A 26,029-nucleotide genomic window follows, 5' to 3' on the forward strand; every position below is an offset into this window, starting at 1 on the left:
TTCGGCTGGTGTGTTTCTGCATTGGTTTCTCTTGGTACTATGGCTTCCTCGCAAAGTCCAAAGACATGCAGATTGAGGTTAGGAAAATAGGAGACTATCGACCATAGATGTGAGTGTGAATGTAAGTCTGTATGTCTGTCCTGTGATCTGCTGGCGACCTGTCCAGGGTGTGTCCCGTGATCCTTGGGAGGATCACAGAGGAGCTAAATTGGGTGACTTAGGTGTGTACACAAAGTCAGCCACATCTGACCCACACATCCAGATTGAGTCATTTCAATTGTATTTATTTGTATAAAATGTTGACTAATGCAAGCTAAAATATATAGCGTGATACTTCCAATCAAACATTTATTGAAAGAAAATGAACCATCACAAGGACCTTTGGTAATATATAATTGTCCTCAAGGTGCACTTAAATCAATCACTCTCCCACCTTTGGTTACCTCCTCCCAGGCCTCTGAGAAGTCAATGGGTAGATTTTTCTTTACTATTAAAATCATTTATTTTAAGCCCCCGTGACACCCTCAAAATATAAGATGATTATTAGATGGATGGATGGATGGATGGAGCTGCAGGAGAGCAACTGCACGGTCTGACTACAGCTGGCTTTGCCCCTGCGATGTTTTAAGGTCAAGTGACCTGGTGATGTTTTGCAGTGCTGGGTGAAGTCTGACAGAATTTCTACTAGCATGCATTGTGTTAGGACCAGCATGCATCCCGTTAAATCAGCGCTGCATTAAGTCCAACGCACCTGTTCTCCTCCAGCTGCAGCACCTGGGAACTACCTCTGTGACGAAACAACGCTACAATTGATTTTTCACTGACATGCATGACCTGTCTTCTGTTTTCATTCTGAGAAGTTCCGAATCCATTTTGTGCTGTTTATTTTGTGCCTAAGAGAATGAAACACAGCCTAATTGGTCTCCTTCTGTTAGCTATTTATTGCAGATGGCTACTTAACGTTACAGTTTTCAGTTTTCAGCTTTAAAAACAGTAAAAACAGTGAAGTTCACATAAATACATACGTAACAGGGTTGTATTTTCTTTATGGAGGAACATGTATATACACATATATGCCTGAATCATTTGGCATAGGTTAGAGACAGTCTTTTAAAACTAGCAATAAAATAATAAAAATAATTAATAATAATAATAATAATATTAATAAAAACAGCAAGAAACAAAAATATAAATTTTACACATGTTTATTGGGTTACAGTATTTTCAGGTCAGAGAAACATAAATAAACAAGCTCTCTTGTCTCTGTAAGGTCTCTGACCTTACATGTGTGTATTCAACCCCTATGCACCTCAACAAATTATCGTGTATGTTTTCATCAAATAAAGAAAAGTGCTTGGATTTAACTGAGAAGTCAAAAGACTTGAGAATCGGTCGTTGTTGAGGTAAATAGTGATTTGACAGCTGCCTTTTTTTCTCCTCCGCCCCTGCAGCCGCAGTCAGACCGGTCCAACTGGAACAGACCTACTCCGTTTGACAAGAGACTCGAACAGGGGTGTGTTCTCGCGAGAGTCCTGTCTGTACTATGTTTACATGCAGTACTTATTAGCGGCAGTCTCCCCCTACCGTCACTGCCTTACGGTCTGGCTGAATGAATGTTGAAGAAAGCTGCCGCTGTTCGGAGGAGGCATTACCGACGTTTCGTCTTTGACAGCCGGCCGGACACCTCTCCTTCGGGAAACAGTTCAGCTCAGCCCCGGACTCCGGTCCCGTGTCGTTGTCTGCGGACCCAACAGAGCGAGGTAAGGAAGACGTGAAGTCTGCACCTCGTCGATTTAGCTTTGCTTTGCAGGGGGCAGTCAGGTAAGACATACTGGTGCCGATCTTGTATTGGCAGCCAGTGTCATTCGCAAACGCGTTTCATAGCTGCTGTGGAATTAATTTGTCATTGCGGAATAAAAGCATGAATCTCAATAGCCGGTCTGCATTTGCCACCATCCACATCGCATCAAATCTATGTATCGCACAGTAATACAACACCACAGATTTCAGTGAGGGTGATGGTGTGATGCCCATGGATCTTTTCTGCATGGTAGCAAACCAATAGCCATGGTTACAAGCTGTTTCTCCGGTCAGCTTATCGTGGGCTGCGTGCTTTTCTCCAACATGGCAGAGCGTCAGGCCAAACTCCCTTTTACATTCGGCAATTCCAGGTTCCCCTGCTTGTTAGCAAATTTCCCCTGCTCATGGATACGATTGGATTTAATTTTTCGATTTGACACAAGCAGTTTGTATTATCGGCACGAATATAACCGCGTAACATTTGGTTTTATTGAAATTGTATTGATTTAATTGACTCTGGTCTCTCGAGGCAATAAACATGCTGCAAATAAACGTGTAAACGGAGTGAAGTGGTAAGAGGTGCTTTCTCTGTCTCTACGTCTCTTTCACACAAACATACACACGCAGCATCCGATATCCATAACCCTGTGAAAACCCTGTGAAGTTGTTGATGGTTAAATACTGAAATCACAGATGTTGGAAATACTCCGTCATAATCCATGTCTAGGAATATTGTGTGTTTTGCATCATGAGCTAAATGGTTAATTGCACTGACTGACTCAGCATTATTAAATGCACAAATATTTGAATGAGTTCAAATATTGCATAACAGTCACGCTTTCAAGGAGGCTGCATGTTGGTTGAAGTCAAAGGATAGAAAAGCTTAAGCGCAGCTAGTGATTTATGTATTTGTGTCTTTTATGATTTAAAACAAAGTCATTTTTGCCATTTCACGCCTTCGGAGCAAGTATTGGATACTTCCGTAAGTTACAAGAAAATGCATTTGGGCAGTTGGCAGTGTAAATTCCTTATCTGCATTCTCAGTGGAAAGACTGCCAAAGTATTAGCAGTGTTGCAGGTTTGCTGAGGATGTACATGTTTAAGAATGGTTCATGAATGTATACTTTAATTTAAAGAAGGTTTCAGCATTTTAGTGAATATAAATCAAATGGCACAAATCTGTTAAGGGCTTTTTTCAGTTGTGGGTTCATCCAATTTGATTAGTGAGTATTTCAGGCACCAATGTGGGACTGAAGATACATGTATATAAACTGTCCTGGCTTGGGTGCTTAGTGTGTGTGGGTTAGAAGGCACAGAGGATCAGTCTGGCTGCACTCAAATTTACACCTTCAGTAAATTGTGGTCACTGCCCTCAACGCAAATGGAGATGCTACCCTTTTGTTTTCTTTCTCATTTTTCATAAATTGAAGAAAAAGATGTAAAAGTAAAAAATGAATTTCTCTCAAATCTTGTTCTCAAATTTGTTCAAATCCGATGCTGATGAAAAGATGCTGATTATTAGGCATTATTATTGCACAGACGTGCCTTTGACTGGTTGTAATAAAAGGCCACTCTAAAATATACACTTTATCTTGAAGAAAGACCTTTTATTACGCAACAAACTAAAGTTTCACATAGCGTATTTTGTCGGAGGGCAGCGGTGGCAGAAAACCAGTCAGCATCTGGACTGACCACCATTTTTCTACATGCAGTGAGACACATCTCCTTCGTGTAGACTTGATCGGTTTATTGATTGTGGCCTGTGGAATACTGGTTCACTCCTCTTCAATGGCTGTGCGAAGTTGCTAGATATTGGCAGGAATTGGAGCCCCCTTTCTTACACGTCGATCCAAAGCTCCCGAACGTGCTCAATAGATGACATGTGTGGTGAGTATGCAGGCAGTGCAGGAACTGGGATGTTTTCAGCCTCCAAGAATTGTGTCCAGATCCTTGCAACGTGGGGGCTGTGCATTATCTCTCAGAAATCTATGTCAGTTTGTATATTTGTAGTTTGGCATGTGTATTAAAGGGACTCTTACCTTTGTTGCATTTTTACACTTTTTTTGGATAAGGTTAAATTGGTATTAATAAGGTAATGACACTCTAAAATGCAAGACAGACCCACCAGGAGTAAAAACAAACAATTATTTCACTCTCATAATATTTAGTGAAAACTTCAACCAATAAAATTCTTCGGACCGAAGGACCTTATTGGCCGACAGACCTGTCTGTTTGCTGCATGGACATGCAGGTTTTCCGTCTGCTTCTTGTGGCGCATTCGGGCCCGTCATCATATGTGAATGTAAATGTATATAACTTACCGGTGCTTCTGAATCCGAATCGATTGCTTTGGTAAACAAAAACTGACGTGCGTGCGCAGAGGCAGTAGGTAGTAAGTACGCTTGTAAATAAAGTTTCTTCAAAAAAACACCGCGGATGGGAACGAGGGGGTGGGGCATTGGAGGAAGGCGGGATGATTTGAATGTGCTGTAATTCTCAAATGCAACAAAGGTAAGAGTCCCTTAAGGGCACAAGGAAGTGTAGTGTCAAATTTGGTGCATGTGGACATGTGATACGTTCGATATTAATAGACTTTGAATAAACACCCGACCAGTGCTCTTTCACAGTGGTGGCCCGGACTCATTAATGTAAGTGACTTTGAACACGTCAGCAGCACATTCCCGACAATGCTAACTTATCCTCCTTTTTGGGGTTCTGTGTACGGCACTGCAGTAGTAATGAAAAGAAAATCCTCGGATTTGGATAGAAATTAGTTCAAAAGAGCTTCTTCTCCACCATCTACAATAGTCCAATGGTCCGGAGGGTGTTGTCGAAGACAGGACTGCTGTTGACAGCGTTGGTGAAGGCAAATATTCAACTTCTCTGAAGGCAAGCCGGAGGCTTACAGGAAAGCTGGATCACCCTGTGGGTAAAATAGGAGGCTGATGACAAATGCTCCATCTCCCCTGAAGCAGGATTGGAGTCTGGTGGTGCAGACTGAGCAAGAGGCTGAAAGCAAAGACAGAGCCCATCTGGAGGTAGCCAGGAGACCAGTCAAGATGAAGACAAGGTGTCTCAGCCAGAGGGTGATGGCACTGGCACATTAACTCAGGAGGCAGGACTGGAGACAATATGTGGGAACCTTCTAGGGGATGAACTGGAAAATTATGGCGTTGGTGAGGACTCTTTGAAGCCTGACAAGGTGACAGAAGGACTAGCATGTCAGCTAGCACCACAACATTCAGTCGCACGTTGGCACAGACCAAAGCACAGGAAGATGGCGGGGTGTTTGCAGAGACAAAATAAAGCCTGCATACTTATACCACTCCGCGCCAGAGAGAGTTAAATTAAACAATGTTTTGATCCAGAGTGGGATCTTTGTCAGGAGGAAGCTCAAATTTAGGTTAAACTTCATTAACAGCAGCATATGAACGCTGAGGTATTAGGTAGAGTAACTAAATTAGATAGACCACAACAAGTGGCAGCACCTACAGCTATTACACTTAGTTACAACTTATTTAGTACTTGTGCTAACTAGTGCTTGCAACTAATGCCACAGCTGACCAATATCCCTCCTGTTTTCATCAAAATTGTTGGAGTGCCACTTGGAGTGCTGCTGTTATACTGTCTGCAGGTATCACTTTCCAGAGAGACGAGAGAGGCTGGTTTGTCTCTGACAATAGATACGATTTTAAGAGTTTATCATATTCATGGCATATAAGATAATCACAGACTACATAGAGACAGCTTTCGTTGCTTCTTAACTATTAACTACTAGCCTAACCACTGCACTATTGTTGAAAAAAACATGAGCATACTTGTTATCAACTCGATTTAACTTCATTTCACCTGGTTCACTGTGTCAATCATACCACATTGCTCTGATCGCACCATGTGTGTGTAAGTATATATGCATTTTTGGGCATGCATATAAAGACTTGCCCCAGGAGACCGAATCTGAACAAATAGAAGGGGCTTAAAACAAAAAAGCAACCTAGCACTGTCTCTTACGTTCAATGGATCCCTATCCCTGGCTGATTAAAGATTGATTTTGAATTTAAATGTCTTCAGCACTGGAGACAAATTTCCCAGAAAATTACTTATTTATCTATTTTCTGTAGATTGATTTATCCTGAGAAACACAACTTGCTCCCACCCCCAGTGAAACCAATCCTCCTGTGAACTTCATACACAAATTCCTCAGTCTAATTTAAGAAGTGACACACTTTTCCCCTCCCCGTCACATCCCCTCTAGTCAGTGTCCTACTCTGCTCTCATCCTCTTCCCACCTTCTCCCCGTCTGTTTTGTATTTACCTGATCCTCCTTTTTTGGGCCACAGCTTCAGAAGTTATTACATGCAGGGCAAGTACTGATACATTTGAAGAAAAAAGAGTAGGGAAATAAGCTAATTTGCACTCTTGCAGTGGTTAAAGGTGTAGGATTAAGTGGCATCTAGTGATGAAGTTTATATTGTAACTAACTGAACTCCCAGCCCCTGAACCACGGTGGCCTTCCTCTGTCAGGATCAAGCAGTCTTCTCTCACATTTTGCAAGCTAAAGTAACAAGATATTTAATTGGACTTGTTTATTCAGACAACAGTGAGACTGTGCCAGCAGGATACATATGTTCTCTGCATTTACAGACTGAGCTGCAAAGAGTGTAGAGGAAGAGGATGAGGGAGAGGAGGAGGACAGAGAGGCGGGCAGGGACAGAGGGTGAGGTGAGGGAGAGCTCCTGAAGCAGCAGCTGCAGGGAGGAAGAGGAGAGATTGAAGCACTGCAAATTGAACTGAAGCAACACAGGTTTGTATTTATATAACAAATATTTATTATAATCCTATGTGGTGTGCATGATATCAACAAGACCGATTTGACACAAAGTTGTGTTTATACCGCAGCTTAGTGTTTGCAGCTTACTGAGTAATGTGTAATGTAGGTGTGTGGTGCACGTGAGTCATTGCATAAAAACATCAGTGACACCACTGAATAATTATATGAATACTCTATAGGGATTAGATTATAGTTTTTGATATGCTGAGTAAAAAACATTACAGCCTTATCTGTGTTTTTCCTTTGTTTTATGTCTTCAGAGACTTAGTCAAGAGATGAGTCTGGAAGAGCACAGGGACTGCCCAACTAAGCAGCCAGGGTTACTTTAGATGCTTTGATGATGCATCAGTGCAGTCATGGTGACCCACCTTTTGCTGGAGTGCCAGGGGGACCATGATGTACCATGGCAACTGTAGGGACATACTTACAGACCAGGAAAATAAACGCTGTGGCCAGGATCTGAAAGGGTGTGAGTTGACTACCACACTTCTCCAAGTATTACCTTGAGGAAGGTTTTTTTTATGTATTCGCAGGTAGTATTTAGAGGACGTCACTATATCAGACCATTTTGGAGAGCTAGGGGATGACTACAGGGTTATAACTACTATTATGCAGACTATTATTTATATATACTATTATATATATATTATTATATATTATACTATTTGTTATATGCAACATGGCATTTAGGCGAAAGCAACCATCTTGTCATCCCCAGCTGCTGTGTTTGGAGGATCCAAAAGGACAGTGCACAGGTTTCATACCTGGTCATAAAGTAGCCACCTTCATATACATCATCAAGGCATCAAACATTTGTGGATAAAATGAAGGCATTTATGATGCATGTGTATTCCTTTAATGTAATTGTTTTACTATTACTACTACTGTTCTTTATAAATATATTCATATTGTTCATTAGAACGAATTGTTCAGCTGAGTTGACGCTGGAATGAAATGCAACAATAAAAAGAAATTCAACAGATTTACTGTATTCATTTTATACAAATACACATTAAATTACACCAGTTAGTGTGCCTGAGAGGCACATCCCATCTGGATCGTTCCACATAAACAACTGCATGGAATAGTATTCCTGTTGAAAACAGTTGGATTACTAATATTACTAATACTTTAAATTAGTTTGTAAACACAATCCTATTATGAATTTGAATGACAGGGTTTATTTGTAACAAGTAAGGTTAAAAACACATTTACATAGACGTCTCCTAACTTGTTAGCCTTCTGGGGTCACCTGGATGAAGGTCTCTCCTTTGAGGCATCCCAACTTGTGATCCTGCGATTCAGAAATCTTGCTCGCAGCTCTTAGATGTTCTCGGATTAGTTTTTATTTCAGTTTTCAGAACATGCAGGCTGAATCTTCTGGTATTCTTCTTGTTTAGCCCTCTGAAGCTGAAATCACATTTTAACCATTCAATATCCTTTAAACAGTGTTTGTGCATGTACAATATTATTTGCATACAAAAGATTTAATAAAAATGTGGGAGTATTTCAAATGTAAACCAAAGATTTATTTGCTTCCGCAGTTTTTATTGATGGTCTGTTTTGGTGGAAGTTGTTATCAAGACAGCACTCCTGCTTCATAAAACAGGGGACTGAAAGTGTGGTGCTTGCATGTGTACACCAGAATATGATTGTGGAATGCTTTGTGGCATTCCTCCAGAGGATCACCTGCTCTGTTCTCACATTGAGTCTTCTGGACTTTCTTTTCCTTCCAGACTAGGTGGGCAAAGTAGAGAAAGTCTGTAGAAACTGCTTAGGCTCTCATTCGGACATTTGTGGTAACAAATACTCCTACCTTTTAAATAATGGAGAGAATGCTAAATATTAAAATGGTACATTAGGAAATACTAATTACAGGCTGTTCAAGGTCATTAAAAACAAGCGCCTCCCTGTCCTCCTCTACAATTCTCATGGAGTGTAAGCTGCGGAAACAAACATAATATTTCAATACTATAGCTTTTTCCAACCTTGTGTTACACAGATATGGTTATACAATGGTTAATTTCATATGAAATTGCAAACTTTTATAAACAAAAAGATCATATATACTTGGGGGAAGACTCTTCATCTTTGAAAAGTATAACCAGAGACTGTTTTATAAATCACAATACTTGTAAAAAAATTAAAATAAATAAACAAACTTTTTGCTGGTAAGAATAAGAAAACATATTAAAAATGTTTCAACACAATGACTTGCTGGTCTCTTCCACTGGAAATTCCACTGCTCGATAAAGCTGGATTTGAAAAAGGTATTGCTATCAATGGAATTGATTCTCATAGCTGTAAAAGTATAAAAATAATTGCTTCATGACCGATCTACATTCTACATTTTTCTACACCTGAAAGTTGTGGGGTGGTGCAGAGACAAACATGCCCAGATAAACTAGGTTTGCTCAACAACAACTATACATTTCCAAGGTCAACTATTCATGACCTTGGGCATGAAAAGATTAACAAAATGGATTACCCATGCGGTGGTTAGATAAACACTTATTGTTTATGATGTTCAGTAGCTATAGTGGTGCCAAGGTAGCACTGATTCCTGCCTTAAAACTCAGATGCTCGTGTGAAACCAAATTAAAACTAACTGCACATGTTCAGATCTCTCCCACCTGTCAGGTTAAAGGTTAGTGTTTATGTTTTGCAATATATTGTTGTCATAGTGACATAATTAGCTTTGAGGTACTGTAAGGGATAGGGTGCAGCTGTGTGTGTGTGTGTGTGTGTGTGTGTGTGTGTGTGTGTGTGTGTGTGTGTGTGTGTGTGTGTGTGTGTGTGTGTGTGTGTGTGTGTGTGTGTGTGTGTGTGTGTGTGTGTGTGTGTGTGTGTGTGTGTGTGTGTGTGTGTGTGTGTGTGTGTGTGTGTGCTATTTCTGAAGAGCTCAGTTGTACGTAGAAGATCTATTTTTATTATGTCACCCTTTCTCTCCCTCACATACAGAGTTCCTTCACTCAGGCGAACAATGACTTACTATTACAATGTTGGCCAGTTCATTATACAGCCTTCTCTATTTAAATGTCTCACATTATTAGCATTTCCACATATCCACAGCCATTTCCTGCCTTTTTTAATAGGCAACATACTTAAAATAGTGACATTGACTAAAATAGGACTAGTTGCCTGACTGGTGGATGTCTGATGAAAATTCAGTTGCATTATAAGAATGTGTATCCAGGAATTTTGTTTTTTAAACACTATTATCCCCACCTCTGCTTATTTTTGTGCAAGGAGTCCCACTGTGTCGAAATACCATACCATACCATACCAATGTCAATGGAGATGATTACAGCTTCTCCAATGTGAGAGCGGCTGCTTTTCTCTGGTTTAAAACTCTGGTTCCCTGGTTTAAAAAATAACTATTTGTAATCATGAGTAAAATTGAGCAAATACAACATATCACAGTGTGAAAACAGCCAAAATCAACACATGATTCACATGAACATAGCAAATGAAATAAGTCCTGACAGGCAACAATTTGAGTGGCATGGCATGGCCTAGCATAGCAGGAGAAGACTATGTTGCATTAAAGGCTATGTTTGTATTAGTTGAATGCTCTCAGAGCTCAACCATGAAATATGACCTTATATTACATCCACGAGCTCAAGCCATGGCTTAAGCTAGGGTAAATGCGTTTGCTATAACCAACGTCCGGATATTTTCCACTATCTGACATTCTATATCAAGGCATACTGGCTTAACTGGCGTGATCCGGTGTGGATGATTAGAGCCGATTAGTAGGGTCGGGTGGACGAGCCGAAACGTGACATACCACTCTAAAGGGGGGAATGTGGAATCGTCCAAATGCGTGCATATCCCAGTGATATTTGTTGTTCGCTAACCAAAGAAATCTGTGGTCTCATCTCTGGCTCCTTCATTCCTTTTGCCGAAGTGTCCTTTGGCAAGACACTGAACCCCAATTTGCCCCTGACAGCGTGTGAGTGATGTGGGAAAGTGAAAGGGCTGCACATGGATGCGATGTATGAATGAGTGTGTGTATAGCAAGTGGACTATAAGTGCTTTCATTCAACATTCGAAAGTTCTGTATGCATACAGACCTTTTACCATAAGCAGGAGCAGTAAAATGTACGTGTTTGTATACTTTTTTTTGTCAAGAACTGTTCAACAAATGATTATGTCAGACTGCTTTTGTCTTTGTGTAATGTTGAATATTTAATACGTTTATCATAGGATCTCACAGCTCGCCTACACTCTTTACGTCTTCATTTTCTGTATTCTTTCAACTGATCAGCTATGTAGATATCTTGACAAATATTACCATATCATATTTCAGAATAATTAATTATTTTGTTCAAACAAATCATACAGGCAAATTATAGTTAAAAACACATTTTCCATGTTTTGAGAATTGCATGATGTAATATGTAAATCAAATGTATTGATTATTTCTAAAATTAGTTGGCATACTTTTTTCACTGCATATGACTGATTATTCTGTCTTGATGAACTTTTTTCAATTTTTAACATCTGATACATCTTGATGAATTTGATACTGGCTTCAGTTGCATCCATTTATTATTTATCATGGATTTGTTCTTTTCAAGTGACATTCAACCTCATCTGAAAAACATTTTTCGTATTATATTAGTTTGACTATTAGTCTTTTAGACAATCTAGGCATTATAGGTCACAAAAAAAGATTTATTTTACATTAAGATTCTAATTTTGAGTTCTTACTTGAACTCTTGTATTCAAAAATTAAATAGAATTATAAAATAATTAGCTTTGTCACAAAATCTTAAGTACTACTTGCTAGCTTTTTTTTTGAAATTTTTCCAACCATACTTCATGGTCTTCATCAGCAAATGTAGTTAGAACAATTTACATCACAGGCCTCGGCACTGCGAGGACACTTTGTTTTGGGACATGTGAACCCCTCCCAGGGTGTCCTTCAGTGTTTTATAGGTTCCCTGGCCTTAGCATTGGCCACTCCCATCCTTTGTTGCAGATTTTTATATACTCCAGAGGATGCTTATTTTGAACATTTTAAGATTGATTCACATATCTTGGATGGAACCTTTTTTGAATAAGCAGAGTTTAAAGATTTGCTTTGGAATATGAATGTTTTTTCTTTCAATGTGGGTTTAAGGATATGTAACAAATATTACACATACAAAATTAATCATTTTGGTTGGATTGGTCTGTCTGAACACATTTTTGAATCTACAGTGATGACACATCCAGACTTCCTCTGTGCCCTCATACCGTTACTCATCTGATTTATCCCTACCTCTTTCAGTCTGTTCTCCATCACTCTCCTATCTATAATGAAATTATCCCTCTCTCCCCCCCACCCCCTACTATCTTTCTGTATGTAGATCTAAGGGGAAGCAGAGCAGACCCTACCCTCCTTGACTGGAGAGGGAAACATTACTGCTGCTCCAGCCACAGAAACTGTGTTTTCCTCCATCATGCAGGCCTTCGCTCTTCTCCCCATAGCCCCAATCTTCCTCCTTTCTCTCGTCATCCCTGCCTGCTCCGCCCAAAGCGAGGCAGATTTCATCGTCCAGACACGTAGCGGTCTAGTCCGTGGAACCCGCATGCAAGTGCCGGACCGAAGCTTTGTGACTGCTTTCCTGGGCATCCCCTTTGCAGAGCCACCAATAGGAAAGCGCCGTTTCCGTCGTGCTGAACCAAAACGTTCATGGCAAGGGATACACGAAGCCAATGCTTACCCCAATGCGTGCTACCAGATGGTGGATACATCATTCCCTGGCTTCCAGGGCACTGAAATGTGGAACCCCAACAGGGAGATGAATGAGGACTGTCTGTATCTCAATGTCTGGGTGCCTACCTCACCCAGACCACACAATCTTACTGTAATGGTGTGGATCTACGGAGGGGGTATGTGATCACAACTTTCAGTTGCAGGGTCTTTCTACTCAACTCATTCTTCCAGTGTGGCTATTCATAATTCAAGTTTCCCATTCCCTGTTTAAATTGTTCAAACTCTTTGATTCAGTATCATTTCCTGAATCAGAGAGTTTGTATTATCTACAATGAAGAACACTGCAGTCGTCTCTCACAACTGTACCACCACTGCAGTGGTCATACGAAGGTATTATTTGTACAAAAATACTGAGCACCTGTGACAATAAGTTGAAGTTTGCGGGTCATCAAGAAACACTAAAAAAGTTTTTACTACTCATTATTTATACTATTCTATAATATCCTTTATATTCCTAAAACAACATTTAATCTACAATGTAGAAATCCTTTTTATTTTAAAATAGTCCCAATGGATACAGTGTATTGATGATGAACAGAACAGGAAAGTAATTTGGTCTTCTTTGATGGCTGGGCAACATTTACTATGTATTTCCCAAGTGTATTTCTGACAACCAACAATTACTTCTGGGTCAAATTTAACCGATAGCACCACAGTAGTCACTTTCTAAATATTTGCTATATTATATTCAGTTTGCCCTTGATGAGTATGTAATTTCATCAGATACAAATCAATGGTATGTTTCGCACATCTAGATTTCAAAAGCAGGTCAAATTTGACTGATCACAATAGCAGAGTTAATCTTATACCTTTTTCCTGATACTCTGAAGCTCCTGAAAGCAGTTTCATTGGAACATTTAAACCCTGGGAAAATTTTTTTTAGGTTCTGTGCGTTGTTGAGCATATGATAAAATCACTTTACTCTGATATTTTACATTCCCAGGGTTCTACAGTGGGTCTTCTTCACTGGACGTGTATGATGGTCGTTATCTAGCTCACAGTGAGACAGTCATTGTGGTGTCCATGAACTACCGAATTGGAGCCTTTGGCTTCCTAGCCCTGCATGGTTCATCTGAGGCTCCCGGCAATGTGGGTCTGCTGGACCAAAGACTGGCACTGCAGTGGGTACAAGACAACATCCATTCCTTTGGTGGAAATCCGAAACAGGTGAATTTCTCACTCTAATATTATGCCTTGGAGCCAGCGACAGCTGTAGCCTGAGGCTTTATGTTTTTGAGTTGTGCGTACATGTGGCCATCTGTCTTTCCCATTCTTTTAGATGTGATAGCTATCTTGTCAGATTTGTACAAATGGAAGGCAGTAATTCTAGTTTTTCCTTCACGTCTGTCAACTGTATCTATCCTAGCCTTTTCTGTTTCTAATCAAGAAAGTAAACGATCCTGTTGCACTCTTTTTTTCTTGTTGAACAGGTTACTATATTTGGAGAAAGTGCTGGTGGTGCGTCAGTAGGATTCCACCTCCTGTCTCCAGACAGCCGGTCTACCTTTACTCGCGCCATCCTTCAGAGCGGGGTCCCCAACGCCCCCTGGGCCTCAGTCACCCCTGCTGAGGCCCGCAGACGGGCCACTCTGCTGGCAAAATTAGTTGGCTGTAATGGAGGCAATGACACTGAGCTGGTGGACTGCCTTCGGGGTAAAACTGCACAGGACCTCATCGACCAGGAGTGGCAGGTAATGCTGATTTACAGTAGCCAGTCAGCTACATATGCAGCTCTACAAACACCTACCTCCACCGACATGTTCATCCTCAAACTTTTGGCTCTGACTCAGAGCATCTTCTTCTTCTCATCTTCATGTTTTTTGGCGGTTAGCAAATATCTTTTTCCTCGAACACAGTAACAGCAGGGATATCTGTCCAGAACTATGCGGAGTGGTAGTGCAAGTCAAGACTGACATTAAGATTAAAATACATTTATTTGTCCCAAACACATTCACAGACATGCACAAGCAAACTCGTGCAATTGTAGGGAAATTTAACCTCTGCTTTTAACCCATCTGGTGCAGGACACACAGAGCAGTGAGCAGCCATGTACAGCGCCCCGGGGAGCAGATGTTGGGGGAGTAAGGTGCCTTGCTCAGGGGCACTAGACAGGGTAGGGAGAATCCTCTTGGATTTTTGGACAGATCAATCCAGGTTCGTCTTTTTGTTGTTTCTCCGTGGAGTCGAACCAGAGACCTTTTCTGCCCATAGTCCAAGTTTCTGCCACTAGTCCACTGCAAACACAGTAGACAGAGGGGAATAGAAAGTACAACATTAACCAATGTGCCGCTTTCCAGTTTGGCATAAGAGCATCTTCGTGAGCTAGATGTAAGCTTATTGGCCAGGTAATCATGTTCCTGACCAGGGAGAAATCCATTCTCCTTCTTGATGTGCCACTGGCCGGGATAGCCAGAGAGCTTTTGGCTAGCTTCACCAAACAGGAGAATTGCATCTAGTTGCATGCCCACCACACCAGCAGGTTGCTCATCATGCAGGATTGGGTGATTCCTGACCTCTCTGGGCAGGTGTCAACATTCGGTACTCTACTGGCATAGTGAGGCCCGAATCCTCATAAACCCTGAGCAGATTCAGAATGCAGAGTTTTGATAGTCAACTAGTTGACTAATCAAGTAGTCTGTGAAGCCCCTAGAAACTACCCATTTTCAGTCTTACCATTCCTTTGGTGTGTTTGCACATCATGTCACAGTCACCCAGATCAACTCAGTGGTACATTTGGGTTTGTCATCCTCTTCTTAACAGGTTCTGCCATGGTCAGCCCTCTTCCGGTTTCCATTTGTGCCTGTTGTGGATGGTGAGGTTCTGCCTGACACTCCTGAGGCCATGCTCAGCTCAGGCAACTTTAAAGACACTCAAATCCTCCTTGGGGTCAACCAGGATGAGGGATCCTACTTCCTGCTGTACGGAGCCCCGGGCTTCAGCAAGGACAATGAGAGCCTCATCTCCAGAGAGGACTTCATGGAAGGTGAAGCTAAGTCAATCAGCTAGATATAATTGATATGAATCAATAAATTAAGTAATTCTTATGTAAGTAACTCTTTTAAAAAGGTGTTGAGATGTGGCCCTTCTGTCACAACATAGAGCACAGTAGCTTCTGAAATCTTTGTCACATTGTTTACATGTGAGACATAGTTTCGCGTCAATGATCCATATGATAGTATTGGGTGCAGCGAAGACCTTTCATTTCTTTAGCAAAATTACAAATATGAAAAATAATAATAATAAATAATAATAATAAGCTATCCTTACATAAAATTACCCCAAAACAGTCACAAAATGTTTTAATTGTTCATATGATTGCTTAAACAGTTGGTGATTTTTCTGCTGATGTGAGAGATAATCAACTAAATCAAAACCACGGATATGTGTAATAAAATAAAACTATAACAATTTACATATCACCTTTAAACTTCTTTCTGCCAGGTGTCAAGCTCAGCGTACCACATGCTAATGATATTGGCCTGGAGGCAGTAGTGCTACAATATACTGACTGGATGGATGAGAATAATGGGTTCAAGAATCGCGATGCCATGGACGACATCGTGGGCGACCACAACGTGATCTGCCCACTGGCCCACTTTGCTCGCTCCTATGCCCAGCACACTGCCCTTAAGGCTAACATTGGAGCAGTTGGATCCGGGGTGGTGAACAGTGGAGCAAACCTACAAGGTAAGATAGAGTATATGATTGTGTGTTCCATGTACCACAGCTGTCACCAGTAGAGACATGTGGTTTCACTCTGCAGCTTTATGAGTAGAGAAATGGTGAATCCTGCAAGTGACTTCTAGTATAGTTCAATTGGCGCTCTGCTCTCAAACAGCTAATCGGCCAGTATTATATTTTATTAAACATTTATTTAAAGGGTATTACCATATTTATCAACAATAAACATGCATTGGTTATGTCCGTTCATCCATTCATTTATTTGCTTACACTTATGTAAGTCCCATCAAACAGATGTCGCAATCTCCAAGCCAAATGTGAGGAAAACTATACTGCTGGTGGGCTTACTGGGGGACCAGAAATGTACCTCACCTACTGAATTTGCATCAACTCTCCTCCAGAAGGTACTCAACTTAGAGGAGAAGCTCCTTCTTGACAGAGCAATCTGGACCTCACAAGCTAAGCCCAAACTTGAAGAACCATCACAGTCTTTTGTCATCAGGAATTATTACTTCCACAAACGTGAACACATCCTTCACCAGACTTGTCAGATTGGGACTTTGTCTTACAATGGATGGTCTTACCATATCTTGACCGACTTCAATGTTGGTGTGGGAAGGAAGAGCTTTTGGAGTCATGAGGATGCAGCTTTGTGACATCTGAGGAGTCAGCTTTCATTTCCATTGCCCCGCATTACCCTCCAATCCACAGCTGGCATATAGATAGTCCAGAGACCTGTCGAATGGGGGACATGGTTACACCATGGTCAGGGGAGTGTATGGAAGGGAAGGAGCTGTTTGTTGTTTCTGTTTTCTGTGAGTTTATTTTGGTTATAGCTTGTTGGCTTTCTTTGCAGTACTACTGTATCTTGCGCTGATGTTGTCATGGTCAATTTCACTCATAAACATATATATGCCTTTGGCTAATAGTGGTCTAACTTCTGAAATAGCAGGCACATGTGTGACATTTTTTAGCTTGAATGTCAGGAGTGTAGGAAAGCCCACAAAGCTCAACAGCACGATACCATCTGAATAGTATGGGTGCACAGATTCATGTTCCTACAGCGATCTGAATGTTTTCGGCTATACTAGAATCCGTAGACACTGGGTCTCTCAATCCTACCACTCACTATGGAACTGCAAAGCACCATGTGTTGCTATTTTAATCCCTCTTTACATTCCGTTTGTTTCCTCTACTGTTACAGCAGAACGCAACAGATGCTAAATCGTGACAGGGGCGTAGTACAACAACTCCCCTGATTCTAGTAATCCAGGAGTTATTTGTTTCGCTTTTCTCCTATTTACCTAATTTTGACTCACACCACCTAACTGGTGTCTCAAAAACATGGACAAACCTGCTAGGTACACAGCAGCTACAATTTCCAAACTGTAGTTACCGTTTGGTCCAGTGGACCAAAACAACATATTTGGAATCAGGGGCAGGTTTCCTTTGGGGGGACAGAAGAGTCCGTAGCCCCTATCCAGAGAGTCACCCCTGATGATATATATATATATAAATGTCAGAAGTTTATTTATGATACAGAATGCTTGGTTACATTAAAAAAAATCAAGGTTTTCATACCAAAATACGTGATCTTTTGTATCTTTTATTCAGGAAAATAAAATCTAACTTGGCATATTGTTGGCTTTAGCTCGGTTAATGGGTGTTGCTTCTCTACTGCTACTGTAAATAACCAGTGAAGAAAAGATAACCAATCTTTTTTTCACTGCACTAAAACGACAAGTATAAGTAAGTAAGTAAGTAAGTATATGGACCCCAGTGATATCAAATGCAAGTTTATACAAGAAAGTAATGAAGTGCTTATGGAAATGTGTCATCAGGCAAAAACAGCTCAGAGAGAGGAGTTACGTTGTAAAAGCCTTCTCACATTTAGACACAAGTCTTGTTGTGTTGAACAACAAGACTAAGTGTTGTGACACGTTATTTCTATTCCAGGAGACAGACTGTCCAGGGTCCTTGAGAGTGGTGGAAGGGTCACTTCCAGAGAGAGAGCCAGGTGTTGGGGGCACCACAGCACAACAATGAGGGCCCCATTGCCAGCATCCGCACAGTGGATAGGGCCAGAGGCAGCAAAGATCATGAGGACCATTTTTATATGTGTGTGTTTGTTGGGGTTCTCCACACAAAATAAGGCAAGGCCACTGAGTTGGAGATTGAAAAAATTATTGCTGCATAGCTTTCCTGTAGAAAACATTTAAAACGGGTTCCGCAGACCTGTTATTGTCATCTATTTCCTACTATGTCAGTAATCTGACATCAAGGGGAATAATATAAAATAAAATAAGAAGGAAAGCTGCAAGCGAGGCTCTCGCATCCCGGTTGCTGTTATAATTATAACATGTAGACTGTGAAAGCCAAGTTGTCAAGGCAGAGAAAACGTCATGGGAAATTCTTGCTGCCTGAAAACACAGACATTATATTTTTTGTTTCAGGTCACTAAGTGCAATAAACATTTATTCAAAAATAAACTTTGTGAGAGAGAGTCATGATATCAATCCAAAGTAAAAGGGGGCAGACGGGGCCCTGGGTTTTCAACCATCAGACAATGTGCAAACATGGACGTTTTTCAGCTCACAGGAAATGCACAAAACAGGCGACACTAGATAAAAAAATTATGATCACACCATGATTGCTGCCTGTGGAGGTGGTGTGAGCCCAGCCACTAGACAGAGAAAAGATTGACTGGTGTATCAAAAGCTTTGCCTTGCGGCTCAGCTCCCTCTTCAGCACGTTACTGCTGACATCGCATTGTCCCACCTGTCCATATTGTGCCCCATCTTCCCCTCACTTCTGAACAAGAACCAGAGATACTCAGCTCTTACCCTTGCTGCACCAAATCATGCCCAGCCCAGGTAGAACAATCTACGGGTTTTTTCGACAGAGAACCATGGCCTCGGACTTGAAGGTGGTGATTCCCATCCAAACTGCTTCACACTAGGCTGCAAAGCACCTCAGTGTGCACCGGAGTTCATGGTCTGATAAAGCCAACAAAACCACGTCGTCCACAAAAAGCAGGGAGGCAATTCTAAGGTTTCCAAGCTGGACACTCTCCTCACCAAAGCCACGTCTTGACAAAAGGCAACGCTGGCGAAGTCCAACTCCCACTGGGAACATATTTGCCACAATTACAATTTTTCTGTTTTTAGGGGTCATTAAATAAAAGCACATTACCATTTTGAATATGCATTTTAATAATTGTATTTTCTTATTTATACATGTATGGCATTAACATATATGTGATTTACTGAGGGGAGGCAATTTTACTAATATCTACAGCGATTTCACATCACTGTAAACTTAAACACTAATCTTTTTCTCTACCTGCTCCTCAAGGAGGGGTGTACCTCTATCTTTTCGACCACAGAGCATCCAATCTTGCCTGGCCCGAGTGGATGGGTGTAATCCATGGCTATGAGATTGAATTTGTCTTTGGCCTACCACTAGAGAAGAGGCTCAACTATACTCTAGATGAGGAGAAACTGAGCCGACGCATGATGAGATACTGGGCCAACTTTGCACGAACTGGGTGAGACCGAATTGTTTACTAATCTCAGAGAATACTATTATGCTGCCCACATGAGATACACAAAAACACATAGAGTTAAATCTGGGCCAAACATTTTCTATTACACCATACATACAAAATTAACAATTGGGTTCACGGAAGCAATTGTTGAGGCAGTGTGGGCAGTTGAATGCCAATCATGCTTAAAAAAAATGATATCAATATGTTTGCTTCTTCATATTTAGAGAGTGAGAGAATAATTTATGCTTTTAATCTTATCATGTCTGGTCAATAGTCGTGTCTCTTTGGGTGGGGTTTTCCCTGTCTTTATCTAAGAGTGTGGTCTTTTAGTTTAAGAGCAGGACTTATTGATTTCATGTTCAGATTTTGTAATGTTCTCACTCAAAACCCTGTGCTCGCACTCAACTACACCTTGTGTGCTTAGATTCCCTGTGCTCCAGCTTTAGTTATTCTCCTCACGCTTACGCCACCTCTGTGTGCGTGTGAAAGTCTGCTTGGGGATTACTCCTCTGCTTTCTGTTTTTTTGGGTGCAACAAGTCTGCCAAAATTCCCCTACCAATATAATGTCAGAAGGAGAGATGATGAATACAATTGCCTGCTCTCAAACGGGGAAAAAGTGGGGGGGGGAACACTGAACCATGAACCAAGAATTTACTTGCATTGATATGGTTGTAGGGCTGTTGAAAAAGCTTGCCAATGATATATTTAAAATATTTTATTATTAAATTTGAAAGGTATATAGAATATTTCTCCTTGTTGTAACTGCATCTCTTCTATCTCCCCCTTCGTTCTCCTCTGTGTCAGAAATCCAAATGTGAACCACGATGGGCTGTTAGACACCAGGAAGCGCTGGCCTCTGTTCACTGTCAGCGAGCAGAAACATGTGGGACTCAACACTGAGCCATTGAAGATCCACAAAGGTATGAGGAACCAGATGTGTGCTTTCTGGAACCGCTTTCTGCCCCGCCTCCTGAACATCACTGGTAAGAACTACTTCAAAACACTGTTAGCACTCAACATGGGAAATTTGCACTGAATATAAGGCTCCACAGTCACACATCCTGTTTGGTGTCGCTGAAAGGTTCTTATTTTAATGATAAGGGCTAAATCATAAATAAATGGTTGACACAAACATCTATCAGTCCATATAATCTACACCGCTTGTCCTTTAAGGGTTGCGGGGGGCTGGAGCCAATCCCAGCTGACATTGGGAAAGAAGCGGGGTACACCATGTTCTGGTTGCCAGCATATCTTACAAAACAACACGTCACTCTGTCGCATCAGGGTAGATTCAGAGTATCCAATTAAGCTAACCCCAACCTTTAGGTCTTTGGACTGTGGGAGGAAGCTTGAGTCCATCACGGTCTGGATCAAAAGTTGCCATTTCCCGTTCTCATGCAAACATACCCTTACACTACTCTCCTCACTGGCATCTCCCTTCAGAACATCTAAGTGAAACCCACCATGTTGAGGTTGGAGCCGATCCAAACAAAAATAACCTGTGCCTTAGGAAGCTAATCATAAAATTGTATTAGGTCAGTATAAGCTCAACTAATAACCCCCCTTTGGTGACTCTGTGTTTCTTTTTCTAGACAACATCGATGAGGCAGAGCGTCAGTGGAAAGTGGAATTTCACCGCTGGTCCTCCTATATGATGCACTGGAAGAGCCAGTTTGACCACTACAGCAAGCAGGAGCGCTGCACTGACCTCTGAGAGCTTCAGCAGAGAGAGAGAGAGAGAGAGAGGAGAGAATGACAGGGAGGGGGGAAGCTGTAAACCAGGTCATGGCCAATTTCTCCAATAGCCCCTCAGTGAAATCTAATTTCATTCATTTTAATTTTTTATTTAATTGTATTCTGTTGAAGACCTTATATATTATTTATACTATTTATATATGTGTTTTTTTCTGATTTTGTGTGTTTTAATGGAAATTATGATTATGAGGGCACTTGTCATCTGCATGGAGGTACAAATGTAAATGTCAAAGATATGTCATTACCTTGTGTGTGTGTGTGTATGTGTGGTTGTTGAGGCTGTCCACAATGAATGAAAGTCAATGCACTGTCCTAACAATGGTAGCTTTGCAAATAGCTGCAAATAGCTGTGTGTATGTGTGCTGCTTGGAAGCCTCCCAGTTTCTATTCAGTTATCAACATCTCAAAAGGCCCATGACATTATCTAACTCCTGGTTAAATTTCACTCATCTTCATGTTAATCTCATGACCTGTTTAATTTAGTCCTGTTCTTGTTCTTGTATGGCAATCTAGACCTGGGTGGCATCTGGGTCTTTTGAGGTAGTAAGAATATCCTTTATAGTAACCTCAACCTCACTAAACTCTAATAATAATAATAATACATTTTATTTCACAGCGCCTTTCATGTCACTCAAGGACGCTTTACAATTTAAAACAGAAGCAAACAAATAACAAAACAATTAAAATTAAAAGTGCAAGTAAAAACAGCATGGCAACTACAGTGAGAACCTCAAACTCACTAAACTCTGCATAGTATTGGAAAACCACTCACCAAATACTGTGATGTGACATGTAAGTTTATAACTTAGATCTGTCCACTTCTGATGTAGATTCAGTCCAAATGATAGCTACCTAATCCACATTACATTAGAAAAATGAACTGTAAATTGAATAGAAAGTGTATTGCACTCCTTCGCCTTGTTTCTATCAGTAGTGCCATATCTACCGCCTAAGTCACTGTCTTATCAGCATATCAGCAAAGATTGACAGAAATAGGACAAAAGGGGGTAAGCAGAGGAATTGAAAATGTCTAATATAAATCTAAATATATCTATATGCTACACCAGTCCAAAGGGGGGAGTGAGTGCATGAGTTCAAAAGGTTTTAAAATTTGGAGAATGCATTAAGAGCTGAGAGTCAAGTAAAATCTGTTTTTTCTCTAAATTCGCATTGCTCAAAAGTAAGGCAGTAAACTCACCCACTTATGTAATTTATACAAAAACAAAGCTTCTTATACAGGGCTAGATATTTTTAAATAATGATTACCAATTAATCAGGTCATCATTTTGTCTACAGCATCAGAAAACATTGGAACATTTCCATCATATGTGAGTCACATGGTTTTGCTTTAAAGCTATTATATGGAGGATTTAAACAAACTTTTCCTTCCGTGCCATTTGTTGTTAACATTAAGAATGTCCTGTCAAAAGAATAAATTGCATCGCTCAAATAATTCCAATATACTTATATACTGTATGTCCATCTGTGATAATATTTCCTTGTATTACAATATCAAAAATGTAAACTATTCCAGGTTTACTTTATATTAGTGTTATATTTGTGATATTTTAACAAATCAACCGTTTTAGCCTCAATATAGTAATGAATTCATTATTTCCCCACCCAAACTGTATTAGTTTTTAGTTTGGAGTAAATAGCAGACAGCATTTAGACATATTTGTTTGGCAATACAAATAAAATCAGAGCTGAAAAAATGATCTATGAACAATCAAAACTTTGGGGGTTTTCAAATCTAATTGCATGACCTCAGTTTTAGAAATGTCACCTTCCATATTCTGTTAATTCCCCCTTAAATCTCACAAAGGGGAATTAACCTTTCTATTACTTTCCTCTCTTCTCTTTTATTTTTCCACCCACTACCACCACACTCCTCTTCTCTTCCTGCAGTTGCTCTCGCTCTATCACCACCCTGTTGTTAGGCCCCTTGCCCTGGTTTCTGCCTCTCCTTCCTCCACCTCTTTAATGTCCCTCTTCACTTTGGCTGTCCTTTTCATCTTCATCACTAATAAACCTCCACCCACCCTCCTCCTGGCTTTCCATTCTTTCATCCCATCTCCCACTCTTGTGTCACATGTCCTTCCCTTCTTTAAACCCCCCTCCCATATATTTGTTATTCCAGTATCAAACTGTTCTTCATCCCTCTCATTTCTTTACGCCTCTATCTCTCAGTTGCATCACTCCCCCCTCCCCCCTATGCAATGTCCCTGTCCCTTCTCCCATCTCACTCCATACTCCTGCTTTCTCGTTCATCTAATGGAGACGCAGTAATTCACTCAGCAGCACGATAATGTGACAGAGTGCTGGCTCAGCCTCTGGCCTGCCAGCTAACAGGACACAATGGATGGATGGAAAATAGAAGGGAAAGGGTATAGAGACAAAGCAAGGAGAAAGAAACAGAAAAGGATGGGAGAGAGGGAAGATGGATGGGGCAGAGGGAGGGGTTATGATGGGATTGAAAGATGAAGGGACAGTCAGAGAAATACATTGCATAACTTTTCCATACAAAACTGTATGTAAGTCGCAGCTTACACTATGGCACCGGTATATGTAGAAAGAATTATACCTGAACAAAAATGTAATTTGACTATACCCTACTTCATGTTGGGTTTTATTGGAGGTTTAATATGTTTTATCTCACAGAATGGTCTAAATGTTTTTTACTTTACTTCTTGATTATTAAAGAGCATTAAAGTCCTGAAACTGGTTCCAAAAAGATATTTTGCACAAGATAATAACAGTGCAATTGATCCATGTACGGTTATATAATTTATATATAATCAAATTTACTTTAATTGTTCACATTAAATCCATATGTTGTTCACATAAGTTATAGCCTTGTAAGAACACAATAATCCACTTCATACATTTCTGTGGTGGTAAATGTTAAATGGTCTAATGTTTATATAGTGCTTTTCTAGTCTTGGTGACCACTCCAAGTGCTTTACGGTACATTGTTTTTTGCCAATCACACATGCATTCATACAGGGCATCAATGTGCAGCTCTATCTCTATCACACATCTCTCGCGCACTGAGGGATCAGTATCTTGCCCAAGGAGACTTCGACGTGCAGAGTTGGGAAGACTAGGAACGAATCGCCAACATTCTGGTTATAGGATCAGCTCTACCTTCTGAGATGAATGAAAATAGCATCTCGGAGGACTGCGTAAGCAAATTAGCATTATCATTTGCTGAATGTGAAATACATATACATATGTAGTCGTGTTTAATTCACCTAATCTATGTCTACCACTCTTAATATAACTCTGTGTGTGTATGTGTGCGCGTGTGTGTAATATGACTACTGTACCTGTCTGTCAAGCTATTTTTGTTTGAACACTGGAGGGTACTGAATCAGTGCCGATTGGCTGGTGGCGGCTCAGCAAATTGTACCTGTTGGCATGTAAAGCTCCTATTTATGGATTGGAGTATTGTAGTCTAGCTTTAATAAGAACTAAATATGAGTAATGGATTGCACCTGATGTCTAAAATATCCGTGAAGAATGCATGTGTGACAGGCCGTATGAGGCGTGAGTGACAGCTCCTCCTGCATCTCTCATCTTTTGGAAGACCCTGCTTAGGCCCCACCTACCTTCCCGACCCTCTTATGGAATCCTTGTGCATGTCCTGAAGCTGACTCTGTCCCTAGTATATCCTGCCAAACGTGGACTGTTATTTTCTGTGAAATTTGTACTTTTGAACAAAGCTATTATCAAAGTAATATATCTTTAATGTTAGGTATGTGCAATGTTAGCAATAACGTAAATACATCAGTAAAGGAATATATTTGATATTTAAATGCAGTGAACATAGAATATGTTATAACAACAATGACAGATGGAGTTTTAAACTGTTTTAAAAGCAATATTATTAAGAGTGTAAATTCAAAATGAGTGCCATAAACTATTGTTTTCTGATATTTTTCAGTTTATCTGACTTTGTTTCAGTCCTCTGCCTCATTGTTGTTTGTTCCAGTACTAAGTGTTGAAGCTTCCCAGTATGTCTCTGTATCATGAATGCTGACTTGGTTAAGCTAAAGCAACAGAAATAAAGACAACATGCTGCTTCTGTCCGCCTTGAGCTGTTATTGATGAACACACACTGTCAACTTGTTTATCTTGAACAAAATACAAACACTCAAAACAGGTTCATGATGTGAATTTGAATTTCTGACATTTGTCTTTGGATATTTTTTTATGATGTGTTGAGTCAGACATTATATCGTTATATAGAAGAAAGAATAACGACTTCATAGAGTAAGACAAGTTTTCAAAGGACTGATCTGTTATATTGAGGCATGGAATTATTTCTTTAGAAGCTACAGAAGCTACAGATCTAGAAAAGGAGATTTGAATTGATGGCATGTAGTAGGTTATAGGATATCGAAGGTTATTAAATGATGGTCAGATAGTTTAGGATTGTGTGGAAGGAAGATTAATTATTTATCAAAGGTGTGGTTAAAACAATGAGTTGGATGATGTCCACATTGATTGAGACCAACTGAGTCTAATGTTGAAATAAACACATCAGGCTCTAATTATCAATGTCCACGTGAATATTATAATCACCAACAATAATTACTGTCTGTTTTAAGGACTAGGCTTGATAAAAACCCAGAGAATTTGGTT

General features: G+C 40.4%; 1 protein-coding gene across 1 annotated transcript; it reads left to right on the forward strand.

The window, feature by feature from the left end:
- The first annotated feature begins 1,621 nt into the window (after positions 1 to 1,621).
- Positions 1,622 to 21,487, forward strand: ache (acetylcholinesterase (Yt blood group)). The gene is made up of 9 exons (XM_061066303.1): positions 1,622 to 1,760; positions 11,989 to 12,514; positions 13,342 to 13,565; positions 13,829 to 14,089; positions 15,159 to 15,381; positions 15,840 to 16,085; positions 19,434 to 19,626; positions 20,432 to 20,610; positions 21,220 to 21,487. The coding sequence occupies exons 2-9, from the start codon at positions 12,082 to 12,084 to the stop codon at positions 21,339 to 21,341; spliced, it is 1,881 nt and encodes a 626-aa protein (XP_060922286.1). The 5' UTR covers positions 1,622 to 1,760; positions 11,989 to 12,081; the 3' UTR covers positions 21,342 to 21,487.
- Positions 21,488 to 26,029: the final 4,542 nt, after the last annotated feature.

The sequence above is a fragment of the Limanda limanda genome, chromosome 22 (assembly GCF_963576545.1).
Source record: "Limanda limanda chromosome 22, fLimLim1.1, whole genome shotgun sequence".
Lineage (NCBI taxonomy): Eukaryota > Metazoa > Chordata > Actinopteri > Pleuronectiformes > Pleuronectidae > Limanda > Limanda limanda.